This window comes from Daucus carota, chromosome 5, assembly GCF_001625215.2.
Source record: "Daucus carota subsp. sativus chromosome 5, DH1 v3.0, whole genome shotgun sequence".
Lineage (NCBI taxonomy): Eukaryota > Viridiplantae > Streptophyta > Magnoliopsida > Apiales > Apiaceae > Daucus > Daucus carota.
Window position 1 is genome coordinate 20,793,979 of NC_030385.2, and position 13,657 is coordinate 20,807,635.

Consider the following 13,657-nt stretch of genomic DNA (forward strand, 5'->3'; position numbering starts at 1 on the left):
AACTCTTTATATGTTATGTGAAAAATATTTTTTTAATTCATGCATACATCAAGGGGAAGCACACACTTGTAAAATTTAAATTTTAGGTTTGTTTGATAAATACCAAAAAGGGGAAGATTGAAAGGATATCTTCGATATTGATTTATTTTGGTATTTATTAAATAAACGTAAAATTTAAATCACCTAGATCCTCCCAATAGGACATTTAATTTAAATGATTATTTCTAGGTGAAAGGTTAATTGTAGCAAGTGATTTGAAAAATGATTTTCGTGTCAAAAATTTTTAAGATTTTCTGTGCAATATCCATGCTGAGGAATATCGCCATTCTACGATTTTCTCTCTCTTACTATTGCAAAATCAAATTGACATGAAGATGGGAAAAAGGATTTTCACATGTTGAAATTCTTTAAAAGCTTCATGTAACATTATTTTCAAAATCTAGTATTTAAAGTGATTTATTCCCTATTTTATCAATTTCTTATTTTAAGGGATAAATTGACTTTAATTACTCAAAAATAAATTTTTCTCTCCAAAAATAATTTTCTATCCAAAAGAAAGATTTACTCTCTCATATCATTAATATTTGGCCTTACAAATATTAATATCCGTTTTTGCAACCTTGTGAAATATTTTCTCTTCGGTCTCTCAAATTACCTATTTTTCAGAGAAAAATATTTTAATACTTAGAATGCTTTCCAAAATTATCAAAATCATGATTTATCATGAATCTTAATATTCTAAGTATTTTGGTTTCAAAAATTAGTCAAGGGTCTACTCGTTTTGACCAAATACTAATTTTTCAGGTTTTCATATATTTCCTTATTTATCAAAGGAAATTATTTTAAATACTCAAATATACTTCCCAACACTCCAAACTATTTTATCTTTGAGGGAATATATTTATAGTATTTATTCAAGTCAAAAGCTTTGTCTAATTCCTTTTACAAATTGTCAAAAGAATTTTCGTATTTTATCGTATCTCGAAAAGCGGTTTTTATCGTTTTAATTCCGGATAAAATACTTCTACTTGCTAGAATGACTTGAAACTTTGGGGATGTCATTTTTATATGTATAGGCATGTTAGGTAAAAGTTTCGTAATTTTTCGAGAACTTTCGTTTCGTAGCGTTTTTCTATCTGTCGTCTCGAACTTCGAGTGAGCATTTGACCAAGCTAGAGTTGACCAAAAATCACCAAACTTCACAGAATTTTATTTTCCAATATTTGGAGATTTATCATATTTTTGGTTGAATTTATTGGAGACTTTCGGAAATTCGTCATATTTATTAAACGATACGTGATACGCATTTATTCGCTAAAACCGAAGCGTTTCTATTGTTTAATATTAATTCAAATCTGATGAGAATAGTGGCACATGCTTGAATTCTCCACCAACCAACAAACTTGGCTCACAATTGACCACATCTCTCTCAATCTCACCATACACTTACATTTAATCCTAACCCTCCATTCTACCTAACCCCTCCTATAAATAAACCCCCACCCCCACCCATTTTTCTCAAGCTAAAAGCCGTAGAAGTGCTGAGATTTTTTGAAGTATACACTCTCTCTTTCATCTACAAACACTCTCTACAAATACTTCTTCTCTAAAACCTCCATTCTTATATATATATATATATATATACACAAGGTTTTAGTTATACAAGCTTTTGTTCATCCAACCAAGCTTTGTCTCACCACTTTAGCTCTTTAACCACTACCATCTTGCCTCCCGAAGGGCTGCCCAAATTCGTCCGTGTGCTTATAGTCCTACCGAACCTCCGGCGAATTTTTCCGGCGAACTTTCCGATCGTTCTCGTAAGTGGTTATATTTTTAGCTTCATAAATCCGTGTCTTAACCGACCATTTTATTTATAAAAGAGATTTATTATTTCGAACAAATTACATACACGAACTAAAGATTCGTTGTATTCGAAATATACTAACACGAACTAAAGTTTCGTGATATATTTGAGATTTATTATACAAGAACAATTTTTATATCGTACGATCTAATATTCTCTCAAATATATAATACATAAACGAACATCGATTCGTACTATTTTGTATACGAACTAAAGTTTCGTTATACACCTCGAAAAAGAGGATTATATTTGACGACGGTCAAATCGATTTAGTAAAGCTTGATCTAATTCCCTACTAGCACCTTGTGTTCCGTTGGGAAGGAAACGATCTAAATAGTTAGTTATTTCTTTAACGTTTATTTAGCACTTATCTTGCCAACTAATCTAATCTAACTTTCCGCAATTAACTTTACTTGTTATTGTTGCCTGGTTAACATCCTACTAGCCCCTTTAGCGCTCCGTGGGAACAATAACCGGATAGGCCTACTATACGTATTTATATACTTTCTGCACTTTATAGTTGTTATTATTATAAGTGTATAAATATTGTATTGTTGGTTTTGCGGAATTTATATTGGCTTGTGCTAAAGTTAAAGAAACTCTCAACTCTCTCTACAAACTTTAATTGATTTGATTTAGTCTCAAAAGACTATAAAAGAGAAGAGTTATATTGAAAAGAAGCAAAGTCTTCTCGATTATATTACTTCGAAAATAGACGTATTTTCATATAACGAAGTAATAATATAAGTCTTGTGCCATCGAGCCTAAATAGACTTAAAACTCCGAATATAATTTATTCGATCTACACGGAGTTTATAAATACAAGTATTCTTTGATTCTTCAAGATCGTATATTTATCAAAGAAAGAATACTTTTACTCCACACATATATTATTTATTTTTGGAGTAAGATATAACGTATACTTCGATTTAATATTTATCACTCGAAAAGTATACAAGTTATAAATATTCATTGTTGAATATTACTACACTCGGCCTAGACATTTCTAGTCCAAAAACCTTTTTATAAACCCAAGTTATTTGTCGTAGATATTGTTTTCTGAATTTTGTAGTGAGGAAAAGTGAAGTGAGGTGATCTTCGTTTCAAGACCCAAGTCCTAGGCGTGCTAACGGGGAGTTAGTCGTCTTCGCACCGTGAGGAAGAGGAAAGACCCAAGACCTAAGACCTTTGTCCAAGACCCGCAAAAGTTTAGAAGTTCAAAGACTACACCCGGGGTACAACGACTTTGAGGAGGTGACGGGGAGTTACGCTCCAAGACGAGTCTTGTAAGTTTACATTTATAGTGAGGAGGTAACGGGAAGTTACGCTCCAAGATATATATTTGTAAAGGCTTCTCCGCCTACTGTAAAGGAGTATCTTTATAGTAGAGAAAATCTCGAGTCCGGGGAGGAGCTCGGGGACTGGAGTAGGGGTGAGTGGACTCCATCGGTTGAGTTAGCCACCGCGAACCAGGATAAATCCTTGTGTGTGGTACTTTACTTTCTTTGCTCTTTGCTTCCGCACATATATACTGCTCATCTCTCGATACAAGTTTTAAAAAGGCGATAAACTTTTTATTACACCGCATAAATTTTTAAATTGGTGATTAAGCTATTCAACCCCCCCTTCTAGCTTAATTAACCTCGTATCGGACCTAACAAACCTGCAAGAGCATAGAATTGCAGTTGCAAATCATTAAGTTGTAAATTTCGATTTTCACTTAACATCCGCCGCTGCTGCAAAATGTCGTCAACCATCTGCTTCCAGTGGTTGTTCCAAAGGTTTGCAAGATCAGTGACCTTACAGTTTACAATAATATGTACAAACAGCTGCCGTATCTGTGGTGGCAAGCCACCTACTGCACATTGATCTAAAACATCGTGCCATTCCTTGTCATCGTCTAGCAAACCGTACTCTTTACATGCATCGCGAAAGGAGGGTAATAAGACACCATTCACCGTTCTTATGTCTTCAAAAGAGGTGGGGCCTCGAACTTTTGTCAGTAGCATGCGTAGGTACCAAATTTCACCACTGCTGTGATGAGTGTAAGATAGGCGTCCAATTTGTTGGCCTCTTTTCCTAGCAGTCCACTTTCGTAGTGTGTCATTCCAAACAAAATGCTGAGGAATCTGATCATATGAATATTGATGGGCTGTAGGATCAACTCTGTTGAGAAAGAAAAAAGCTTCCAGTTTGCTTGGCCTTTCTATCTCGCGCTCCACCACTCTCTCAAGGGATTCGCCAGCGTGAAATGTACAATTTTTCTGTCCTGGCAAATGGAAAGGCAGCCTCTCCACAGACAACGTTCGATGGTGTATTGGAAATCCAAAGATTCGGTAGGCAACCTCGGCGCCACATACATATCTACCATCAAAGTAAGCCTGAATCTCATTAATAAGCTGATCTGTTGCCTGGTTTTGAGTCCTCCTACGTCTCCCAGTTATTTCAACTGTTGCGGTGTCATGTCCTTTAAGGCAATATTTGAACAAATATTTGATGCTCTGGGCATGACAACAGATTTCAATATTCATATGGCATTGGTATTTTACCAATAAGTCACGATTGAAAGGGACCACCCATTGATTGTCCAAGTCAGCTTTGTGCACGTGGACTGTGATGTTCTGTTTTCGACGCATATAAAGTGGAAATCCACTGTCATCAAAAACAGTTCTGGCACAATACCTGGTTTTTTTAAAAAAAATATTAGTTTAACAGTGCATTAAATTCTAAGATGTAATGTAGTAATATGTAAGAAATTCTCAAAAAGAGAAAGCTTACTTCTTTGGAAAATGCCTGATACACTTGAAATTCTTCATGCACGGCGACTTTGGGTTCTGCAGTCCACATGGGTCATGCATCATGTAAGCTTTAACAGTTGCGTATCCAGCAGGATCAAGGTCAGGATCAGGAATTTCAGCAGACACAAATTTGTCAACGTTCTCTTTTAAGTACTTTTTGGAAGCTCCGTCAAGCCAAATTAACATATGTACATGTGGGAGGCCTCGCTTTTGAAACTCTACAACGTACATTACTACATAACATGGCATAGGCAGTATATGTTGTTAATACAAAGTAGTTTTACCAACATATGGAAACAAATAGAATTGCCACTTGTATAAAGTCAGATATGATTTTATAAGGCCTGAAAACGCGGGCTAAATAACAGAGTTAACAACATATGGAATCTGCTATAAATGGCAATTAAATTACCTCCAACACACTTGCCGAAGTGAGACTTTTTTTTAATGTCATTGGTTAACTGGTCCAGCTTCATACGGAATACCCTTGAAATTATATCAGGACAGTTAGAAGGAATGCAGCCTGGTACAAAGAGCATCATCTTTTGGATTTCATCCCACCATGAATTACAGGTCATTGTTAAAAAAACATCCGGATGTCCAACATGACGACAAACAACTAAAGCATCCTGGAAATTCTGTTGCATGTAACGCTTCGATCCAACGTATCCAGCTGGCAGAATCACGCCTTTGCCAACATTGTTGGAATTTCCATCTCCATTTCGAATAGAGTCACAAATGTGAGTATAGAGTTCGTTCCTCAACACAGTCTGGTGGGTTCGAAACCACCATAGCCTTGTCTGCTCCATAGAAGAAAAAAGCATCAACCATATACTGCTGGAAAAGTCTTCCTCCGAGCCTTGGAGTTTGGCCTGCAATAAAGATGATAGTTCGAAGAAACATAAATTCAGAAAAAGAAAAAAATGCTTTAAAACTTGCAACTGGTAATTACATTGGCATTTTAGTACTTGACCTTCATTGTCTCTAACTTGGAACCTATAGGAGTAGTAGTCTTTCATAGATATCATGTCTTTCTCCTTGTTTGAACCTACTGGTGCACTCTGAAATAGTATTCGATTGTGGTAACCATCCTCTCCATTGGGAAAAAGAAGAGGATATTGGAGAGCCATGAGTTTTGGGTGAATATAAAATATTCTTTGCAATCCACCAAGCTTCTGCTCAACAATAATATCGCGGTCAGCTGTGGAATTACCACAACTGGCCACCATTATACCGGCAACTTCATCAGAAGTAGAAATATGATTCTCTCGTCCGCTTTGAGAGCAACAGATTTTGAGCTCCACTTTTAAATCCACCAGGTCTTTGGCCTCCCACCGATCTCGGGCCATACGGAATTTGGCAACCAATTCGGTGGTCTCATCCAACATTTGTATAAGGCCTTGAATAACGTCTGTGTCAACAGTCTACTGATCTGCAACATTAACCCAACGAAGCCTGTTATTAACCTCATTAGCTGTATCATATATATACAGCTGACCGTTAAGCACTTATAAACATAAGGACCACGACAAGCAAACATGGCATTGTATAGTCTGATGCTACGTTGGAAATCAGCTCCAATTTCTTTGTTGGAATATAAGTGCGTTAAGTAACCGGGAGTTGGTGGAGTAGGCGGCAGCACAACATCACCCTTCTTACAGCAGATTGAAAAAATTGGCAGGCCTTTCGTCACATTCTTATATGTTCGTTCCTCTTTCCAGAGACGTGCCTTACATTTTGAACATATAGCTTTTGGACCACCAAGGCTCGAATATTCTTCAGGTATGGCTTTTAAAACAGATAAATTCATAGTTTGTTCACAATCTGCAAAGGAATAATATTGGATAAATAAAGTGAAATAAAAAATACATACATAACAGAAATTGGTTACATTTATAAAAAAAGTATGAGTTTGGCTGACCACTATCAGAATCTATGTCCACCCCTGGTGTGTAGTCCTCATCGGTACTGGAACAGCCTGTTTTAGCATGAAAGTGAAAGGTGGATCAGTTTACAATCAACAAACAGACTCTGGAATTGGTTAAAGGTTCTGTAAAGAGTAGTTAATACCACTTAAGTAATCACTTTCGGAAGAATCAGAAAACACAGGATCGGCCATGGTAGAACACTCTAAAATGTAAAAGAAAAAGATTATACACAGTTAAGTAATGACATTTAATAAATGGACAAATAGATGGCAAAATGCAGAAGAATTAAAGAATTGTACTTAACCTATGTCATCGTCCGGCAAGTACTTGTTTGTCTCCATGTTAGGAGGTTCTTCATCTCCAAACAAAGTCTTAGAGGTTTCCTTAAAGTTAGCTTTAGTAGCACGACTACTTGGTCATTTTACATTGATACTATTATCTTCCATTCTGTTACTGATGTCAGCAAGTGGAACTCTTGTTGAGGACAATACTTTGTCTGCAGGTTTGTATTGATTACTCCTGTTCTTTGCACCTTAGTAATAGGCATGAAGACAGTTAGGAATTAAATCAGGTGACATAAGGTGGACATACAAAAATATATAAAAAAATATATACCTATAGCTGAGAATCTCGTTTGATCAAGTGCCTGTGTATGGTTGGATAAAACTGAATGGGATGAAGCAGGTGTGAAAGGAGGCAGAGAGTAACTAAATCTTGTAGCAGAATTTTCAGATATATTCTCTTGCTCAGCACTACTTTTGCTCTGTGTACAGTTGGATATAACTGAATGGGAAGACACAGGTGTCAAAGGAGACAGCGGGTAACTAAATCTCTTAGTAGAATTTCCAGAAATATTCTTCTTCTCAGCACTACTTTTGCGCTTTCTCACAGATTTTGGTTTATAACCTAACAATAACAGTCCACAAAAGTGTAACAAGGCATTTAATGATCAAGTAAAGATGGAACTCACTGACGAAACAAAGGTATCATACACAACTACAAAAAACAGAGAAGATAATACCTTTTATCATATCTTCAGATGTAAACAGGCGCCAGGATTTGTCTGAGCTATCGTCCTGGTAAATGAAAAATAATAGAAGTTCAATCAAAATAACATCTTCAAAAGAAAAAAAGCCTGTGCAAAAATGGCAGCAATAAAAAAATCAGCGAAAAGAATAATGAATGTGATATGAGAACAATTAAATTTAAGAATAACAACATTAGACATTCTTGAAATTATAACTATAATAATAATAAAATGAAAAAGTACAGCCTGTTAAGGCCGAGCAGCCGGCGGAGGAATGTCTTCTCCAGGAAGCTTGTTCCCAGCTTTATCTCTGAAACGTGAAAAAGAAGCTTTAGGAGCTAATCATTTAACGATTTAAAGATTTAATGTTTTTAAACTAATAATGTAGTTAACTGTAGAAGTTAGAGTAGGAAGGAGCGAGAGAAGAGTATGCATGAGTAAGTGTTCACACTGCAGTGCTTTAGAACCCACGTGCAACAGACAGGTGTCAGCAGCAGAGGCTGCAATTGCCAATGGCAGAAACCGTAATTATAAGGCTGCTAAAGGGTGGTTTCAAAGCTAACTTTAGATATTATGCAGAAGAGGCATCAGAAACTATAATATACATAGATATAAAGATATGTTATATTCATGAATTTGCTTTTGCTATTAAAGTACTTCAAGTTGATGAAAATTTACAGAACACTAATTAAGTGAAGTCTGTGACACGGGGTATGTGGGGCCACGCCGACCATCTAGAAAACCTTGACTTCAATGAGGCACTACGTCGCGACGTACAAAACACTTGACAAGTAAATAATACTATAATACGAAAGTGATAACGCAAATTCTGCCCAGATGTTTTAAGTATCCCATTTTCCATCTCCTAGTACGCACTAAATATCATCCCCTAATTTCGAAAAATCTCAAACATGTTTGACTATCCGAGAAGAGACGCGGATGAGAGCAAGTCCAGACCCAGAAACCACACTTACGCTGATCCGTATTTGGGTTGGAAAATCGGAAAAGAAAGTGAAAAGTACGAGAACGATACGAAACTCAACGGCGGAGTGATCGAATTCAGGACGACACATGAGCATGGTATTTGTTCACCACCCTTGTGGGAGAACCAAGGTCCCGCCATCGAATCCGATAAGCTGCAATATTCCCTGAATCTCTCTCCAACATCGAGACGCGAAACGGTGAATAGAGGCAGGTTGGAGCTGATGGAGATGGTTAAGGCCATGCCGGAATCATCCTACGAGCTTTCACTAAAAGATCTCGTGGAGAACTTCCAAGGACCGGAGCAACCGGGTGGTATCCAAGAAAGCGCGAAGAAGAAGAAAAAGAAGATTAATAACAAGGCGAAAAAGAAAAGCGGCAATATGAATGAAAATAATAAGGGCATGTTTCTGAAGATGGTGGAGCTCCCGTTTGGAGGAGGAGCGAGTAGGAAAAAGAAGGTTAAGAATCCTTATGCGAGAGTTGTGTTGAAGACAGAGGATGAGGGAGGCTTCGACGACAAGGAGTGGTGGAACAAAATTAGACGGTGGTCCGTTTCCGACCAAGGTGGAAGCAGCGGCAGCGGAGGTAGTAGCCGTGACAGTATTGGAAGCACGAGGAGTAAGAGTACAAGGTACGTTCATTTCTGTTTATGTTCGACTCAGTTTTACATGACTCGGACATAGAATAATTTTTTCCAGATATTAAAAACTTTTCGAATTCGTTTTTATAATTTCTGAAATAATGTTGATGACTCATTGATCATGATTGCTTAATTATTTCTGAAATAAACCTCATCATTTCCATTAGACTTGAAGGTTCATCACACCGCAATCATCATGACTCGTAGGAGTATTTTAAGTTCTACGTAGAATTTAAAATCATGGGAATTTCCAATGACCAAGGGTAGAGTGGGTTAATAACTTCCTACAAATTATGGGTATTCATACTTCCATGAAAGTTGCTATTCTCTTACTTTTGTCAACCAAACAACTTCATCTATAGTTACTTCCTAGGAAGTTGAAATTCCTCGATATTGGAAAGGCAACCAAACGAGCACTTAAATAACGGAATTTCGCCGCCACGTACATGTAAAAAAGACGTATTCGGTTGCTCTGGCACTCGCCTTCATGTGGTGGACATTATTATCAGTTAGTTGCCCTTTTAATATTCAGGTATTTCAACTTTTTGAAAAATAATTATAAATAAAATTGTTTTGCTTAAGAAAAGCAAACGAAGAATATTCATGATATGTGAGAGATTATTTATCCAACTCATCTTTAATTAATGGAAATTCTTACAATTTTATATTCTGAAATTGACAATCAAACAAATTTTTTCATGTTCTGAAAAATGTAAATAATAAAAAACTCACACAAGTGAACAAACCGTTAATCTTATCCTTGATTTAATCACTTCAACATTTCTGGATTTTTTTGAAACTAGGACTGTCATTGAAACTAAGGAAAATCACACAATAAAATCTCCAACTCACAATGCGCATGTATAAGTATTTATGTATATATAAATATATAAATATTTATTGAAATTAAGTAGCTGCCAACAACTGCAACAATATTTTAATTAAGTTTATGTTGTTTGAAACTGCAGGGACAAGAATGGCTGCTTTTCTGGTTTTCAGTTGAGGAAGACCAAATCAGCCAAGTGTATATAAAGTTGTTAGTTCAGTACTGACCAGTGACCTCCCGACCTTCCAAAATCCAATACATAGTAATCTTTTCTTGCAAACAGCTAACTCTCAAAGTATTTTGTGATTGAGATTTGTGTACATGTACTGCAATGCGAGGTCAATTAGTTTACAGAGTAATCACAGTTTTCTACTTTTCTTTATCTTTTTTCTCTTTGTTGGAGATTAATTGTAAAAGCTTTCATGTTTGCTGGGTGATCAGTATTTAAGGGCTAACATTACCCTTTTCTCTTCTTATTTTTGGACAAATATCTATTCACTAGTATGAAATAAAATGCAGAGGAGAAATTATTTGTTCCTAGTACTTCAAAGTTATTTTGGAAACTCCACTGCAACTTTAGAAAAATTATCATTAAATAAAAATAATTTGATACGTTCACCTAATACCACTCATCTTTCTTTTATATAATCACACATAAGATTAAACTATTTATCAAATATACCTCTTTTAAACATTTTATTGCAATAATACAATCTTCTTTTAAAAATTGCATATTTACTTTCTTTTTTAAATCTCAACAACTTATTTGTAGATTTACGTTGTGGCTGCTCGTCTCACTACTTGTCTTGCTCACTCTTTGTCCCTCTCGTGCCTTTATCTTCTGCATGCATCTCTCCTCACCATCCCCTCTCTTTTCTCCTTCTTTATCTCTGTCTCCTCTTTTCCATTGCCAGCTCTCTCAAACTTCAACTGAAGAGACAAATTTTTGATTAGGTTTTTAGATCTTGGGGAAATCAAATTGATTCCAAAAAACAATAAATAGATACAAGATGAGTCCAGAAGAAGTAAAGGCCGGAGTAGAAGTTTTATGTCCTCACAATGTGCTTTTGTTTATTGTTATGCTTCATCTTTCTAGGAAATTTTGGTTGATGCGGGTTGCTTTTGGTTTCAATACTTGTTGATTTTGTTTTAGCCCCCGCAGGGGTATTTATTTTTTCGCTTTTGCAACTAGTTGCAACTTATTATGCAACTAGCTGAGGAAGACCAAATCAGCCAAATGTATATAAAGTTGTTGCTCAGTATCTGACCTCTCGACCTTCCAAAATCCAGTACATAGTAATATTTTCTTTGCAAATACCTAACCGTCAAAGTGTTTTGTGACTGAGATGTGTGTACATGTACTGCAATGTGAGGTCAGTTAGTTTACAGAGTAATCACAATTTTCTTTATCCTTCTTCACTACGTTGGAGACTAATTGTGAAAGTTTTCATGTTGGCTGGGTGATCAGTATTTATATATGGCCTAACATTACCCTTTTTTCTTCTTATGTTTGAACAAATATCTATTTAGTAGTATGAAATAAAATCCAGAGGAAATTTTTTTTTCCTCGTACTCCATAGTTATTTTCGAAACTCCACTACAACTCTAGAAAAATTTATAATTAAATTAGAATAATTTGAGAACCTAATACCACTCATCTTTCCTTTATATAATCACACATAAATTCTCGTTATAAGATAATACGAGTGGGGTTATATTTAATTTAAAAAAATATATATTTATTAGCATATAAATAATTTATGATTTTAAGAAGATGTGAAGTGCTCTATTTAATTATTTAAATAAAGCCATACGTTCATTAGGATCTCTAGGTTATTAAAGTGTTCAAATAATGTGATTTATAAACTATTTAGTGTTTGATAGTTGTTCTGTAAATTATTTAGTGTCTGGATGATTATTTTTATAAATCAATGATTGGTAGATAAAACTTATTTATTAAAAAATCAAATTATTATAAGCACAAAAAAATTAATACATAAATTCTTTTACACATTTTATATTCAAGAGCTCCGAGACAAATGACAGAAATGTCGTTGGCATGATATGGAAAATCCTGGTAAAATACCTTGCCAACGGAATAATAACAGAAAGGGAAAATAGATTTTTTTGCCACCCAACTTATTATTTGTTTAGAAAACTACCACTGAACTATAATTTTTTTCTTTTTTACCACTAATGTTAGGTTCGGATTTTTTTTTTGTCACTAACGTTAGGTTCGGATTTGATTATTAACATTGTGTTATTCTTTTTAGAGTTAATTGCATTTGGCACCCTTTTGATTTCAGCATGTTGCACATTGCACCTAATAGTTTTGGAATAAACACTATGCAGCCCCTTACTTCTAACTCGTAGACACTTTGCACCATTTCCGTTATCTTCTGCCGTTACCGTTAACTTTTGAAGGGGTATTTTGGGAAATTTTATTATATTTAATTAAAATCAGACCTTTATTTAAATTTCCCGACCATCTAAACGATATTTTTCGGAAATTTATTTTTCGGTAGTCTGCAATATAATAGTGATCTGTGTCTATATCTTTATATGTAGTACTCCATATGTGTCCTAGGTAGTTTATCTTAGAGGACGAGAGTACGAAATTTTTTACTCAGAAAGGAAATCTCAAAATTAACTTATGGAACTATATTTATAAAAACTGGGAACCTTAAAATACGTGACAAGTAGTGGTAAATAACTATAAAGTCAAGTGATACTATATATTTGTGAAGTCTTAAAATAATTCATAAAACTAAATTTTTTAGGTTCTTAAATTGCTTGTTAAACTCTCATACTTCAAGGTAAACTAGCTAAGGGACATATAGATGACTGTATATAATGTTATAGACACATATCATATCACCATAATATTGCAGACTACCACTATGTTTTTATAATGCTTAAAAAATAACATATTGTTAATAATCAAATCAAAACATAACGTTAGTGACAAAAAAAAAATCCAACGTTTTTTTAAGGAAAAAAAAACCAACATTAAATTTTATACAGAAAAAATAAAATAAAATAATTTTTAAAATTTTTTGGAGTCTCAAAATGCGTGTCCAACTCTCGTCCTCCAAGGTAAACTACCTAGGACACTAAGATATAGACACATATCAGATCGCCATTATATTGCAGACTAACATAGTGTTAATAATACCAAAAAAAATAACATAGTGTTAATAATCAAATCCGAACCTAACGTTAGTGATAAAAAAAAGTCCGAACCTAACATTAGTGACAAAAAAGAAAAAAAATTATAGTTCAGTGGTAGGTTTCTAAACAAATAATAAGTTGGATGGCAAAAAAATCTATTTTCCCTAACTGAAATAATTGGTTGACTATAGCGTGTTGAGAAGTTCATGCTAGCTAAACAAATTCGTTGCTAAATTTATCAACGGAATACCAAAACACTAATAATAGATTTCAACGGAATATTTGGTTGATATTGTTAGCGACATTTTTCCAACGAAATTCTGTTGATACATTTAGTAACAAAAATTTTGTTGATACATTTGGTAACAGACGTGCTAACGATGTTCTGTTGGTACATTTAGCAAGACAAGTGCGGACAT

General features: G+C 34.9%; 2 protein-coding genes across 2 annotated transcripts; one reads left to right on the forward strand and one right to left on the reverse strand.

Annotated features, from left to right (window-relative positions):
* Positions 1-3,613: 3,613 nt before the first annotated feature.
* LOC108192683 (hypothetical protein) lies at positions 3,614-6,641 on the reverse strand. The gene is made up of 5 exons (XM_064093904.1): positions 6,584-6,641; positions 5,075-6,486; positions 4,643-4,880; positions 3,669-4,546; positions 3,614-3,621 (listed from the first exon to the last, which is right to left on the reverse strand). The coding sequence occupies exons 2-5, from the start codon at positions 6,048-6,050 to the stop codon at positions 3,614-3,616; spliced, it is 2,100 nt and encodes a 699-aa protein (XP_063949974.1). The 5' UTR covers positions 6,051-6,486; positions 6,584-6,641.
* Positions 6,642-8,418: 1,777 nt separating this feature from the next.
* On the forward strand, positions 8,419-10,449 carry LOC108192583 (uncharacterized). Its single transcript, XM_017372071.2, has 2 exons — positions 8,419-9,232; positions 10,210-10,449. Exons 1-2 carry the CDS (start codon positions 8,529-8,531, stop codon positions 10,271-10,273), a joined length of 768 nt encoding a protein of 255 aa, XP_017227560.1. The 5' UTR covers positions 8,419-8,528; the 3' UTR covers positions 10,274-10,449.
* Positions 10,450-13,657: the final 3,208 nt, after the last annotated feature.